At 39.9% G+C, this 1,361-nt stretch overlaps 1 protein-coding gene across 2 annotated transcripts in view; it reads left to right on the top strand.

Moving 5' to 3' along the window:
• Positions 1-1,141, top strand: part of RPL14 (ribosomal protein L14) — a 3,597-nt gene extending 2,456 nt beyond the window's left edge. For both annotated transcript variants that reach the window (XM_003794487.3, XM_012808044.2), the window contains exons 4-6: positions 412-511; positions 619-672; positions 811-1,141. In XM_003794487.3, coding sequence (XP_003794535.1) covers positions 412-511; positions 619-672; positions 811-1,095 — 439 coding nt within the window. In that variant the 3' untranslated portion in view covers positions 1,096-1,141. The remainder of the gene's footprint in view (positions 1-411; positions 512-618; positions 673-810) is intronic.
• The last annotated feature ends 220 nt before the right edge of the window (positions 1,142-1,361 follow it).

The following is a 1,361-nucleotide window of genomic DNA, read 5'->3' on the forward strand; positions in this document are numbered from 1 at the left end:
GCTATAGGCGCCGAGCCACAAGTCATTATCTTAAAAGATGAAAAGCCTAAATACTTGTTAATTATGAAAAGGAAATGAAATAGATATCAACTATCCTAAGGGAATTATATGGTTGGAGGTGATTTCTAAATCCATACAATGGAGACTGGGTTGCAGTTTTGACTGCAGTTGTGCTTGAAATTAGTCTATAGTGGCTTAGTGAACACTGTTCCCATGGTAGGTGTGTGCTAGGTCTTGTATGCTGTGAAGACAACTAAAACTGGAAGTGTAATGAGAAGGGTGCTTTGCAAAGGAATGAACAGAAAATGTAATGAGAAGGGTGCTTTGCAAAGGAATGAACAGAAAAACATGTTCTTGATTTTGTGTGTCTTCAAAACTGGCTCCTTAATCTTTGGTCTTGGGTTTTTTTAGTGCCCGCCAGAAGTATGTCCGACAAGCCTGGCAGAAGGCAGATATAAATACAAAATGGGCAGCGACAAGATGGGCCAAGAAAATTGAAGCCAGAGAAAGGGTAATGGCTTGGGGACATTTGAATTTTGGCTTTTTTCTTTTTCCTTTGGAGGGTTCAATATAGTATGTAGTACAAGAGGGATAATTTTAATTTTTTCTTTTTAATAGAAAGCTAAGATGACAGACTTTGATCGTTTTAAAGTTATGAAGGCAAAGAAAATGGTAAGTTTTAAGATCTGTATTTTTGTGTAATTTCAGGATAATAATGGGAGCAGTAGCTAAATCATTTCAAGTTATTAGTCTTTGGGGTCCTTCATGTGAAAAAGGAGAATTAAGTGCTTGCTTATTTACAATTTTCAGAGGAACAGAATAATCAAGAATGAAGTTAAGAAGCTTCAAAAAGCAGCTCTTCTGAAAGCTTCTCCCAAAAAAGCACCTGCGAAGGGTGCTGCTGCTGCTGCAGCGGCTGCTGCTAAAGTTCCAGCAAAAAAGGTGACCACTGCAGGCAAGAAGGCTGCAGCCCAGAAGGTTCCTGCCCAGAAAGCCACAGGCCAGAAGGCAGCACCTCCTCCAAAAGCTCAGAAGGGTCAAAAGGCTCCAGCCCAGAAAGCACCTGCTCCAAAGTCATCTGGAAAGAAAGCATAAGAGGCTATAATGAAAGTAATAAAGGTTCTTTTTGACATGTTGGCAACTCTCAGTTTGTGGATTTAAAGCCTGTTGCTGAGCCTCATTAGAGAATCCATTCCTTAATTTGACTTTGTCCAAATGTGCCAAGATAGTACATAGTACAAGGCATCACAACATAACTGGTGAATACTCTGATGGGAAATAGTGATGATTAGAACACCAACCTACATCCCCCCCCCCCCCCCCGAATAGGAAAAATTCAGCCTTTTTTTTTTTTTTTTTCT

This window comes from Otolemur garnettii, unplaced genomic scaffold (genome assembly GCF_000181295.1).
Source record: "Otolemur garnettii isolate 467f Iridium unplaced genomic scaffold, OtoGar3 scaffold00082, whole genome shotgun sequence".
Lineage (NCBI taxonomy): Eukaryota > Metazoa > Chordata > Mammalia > Primates > Galagidae > Otolemur > Otolemur garnettii.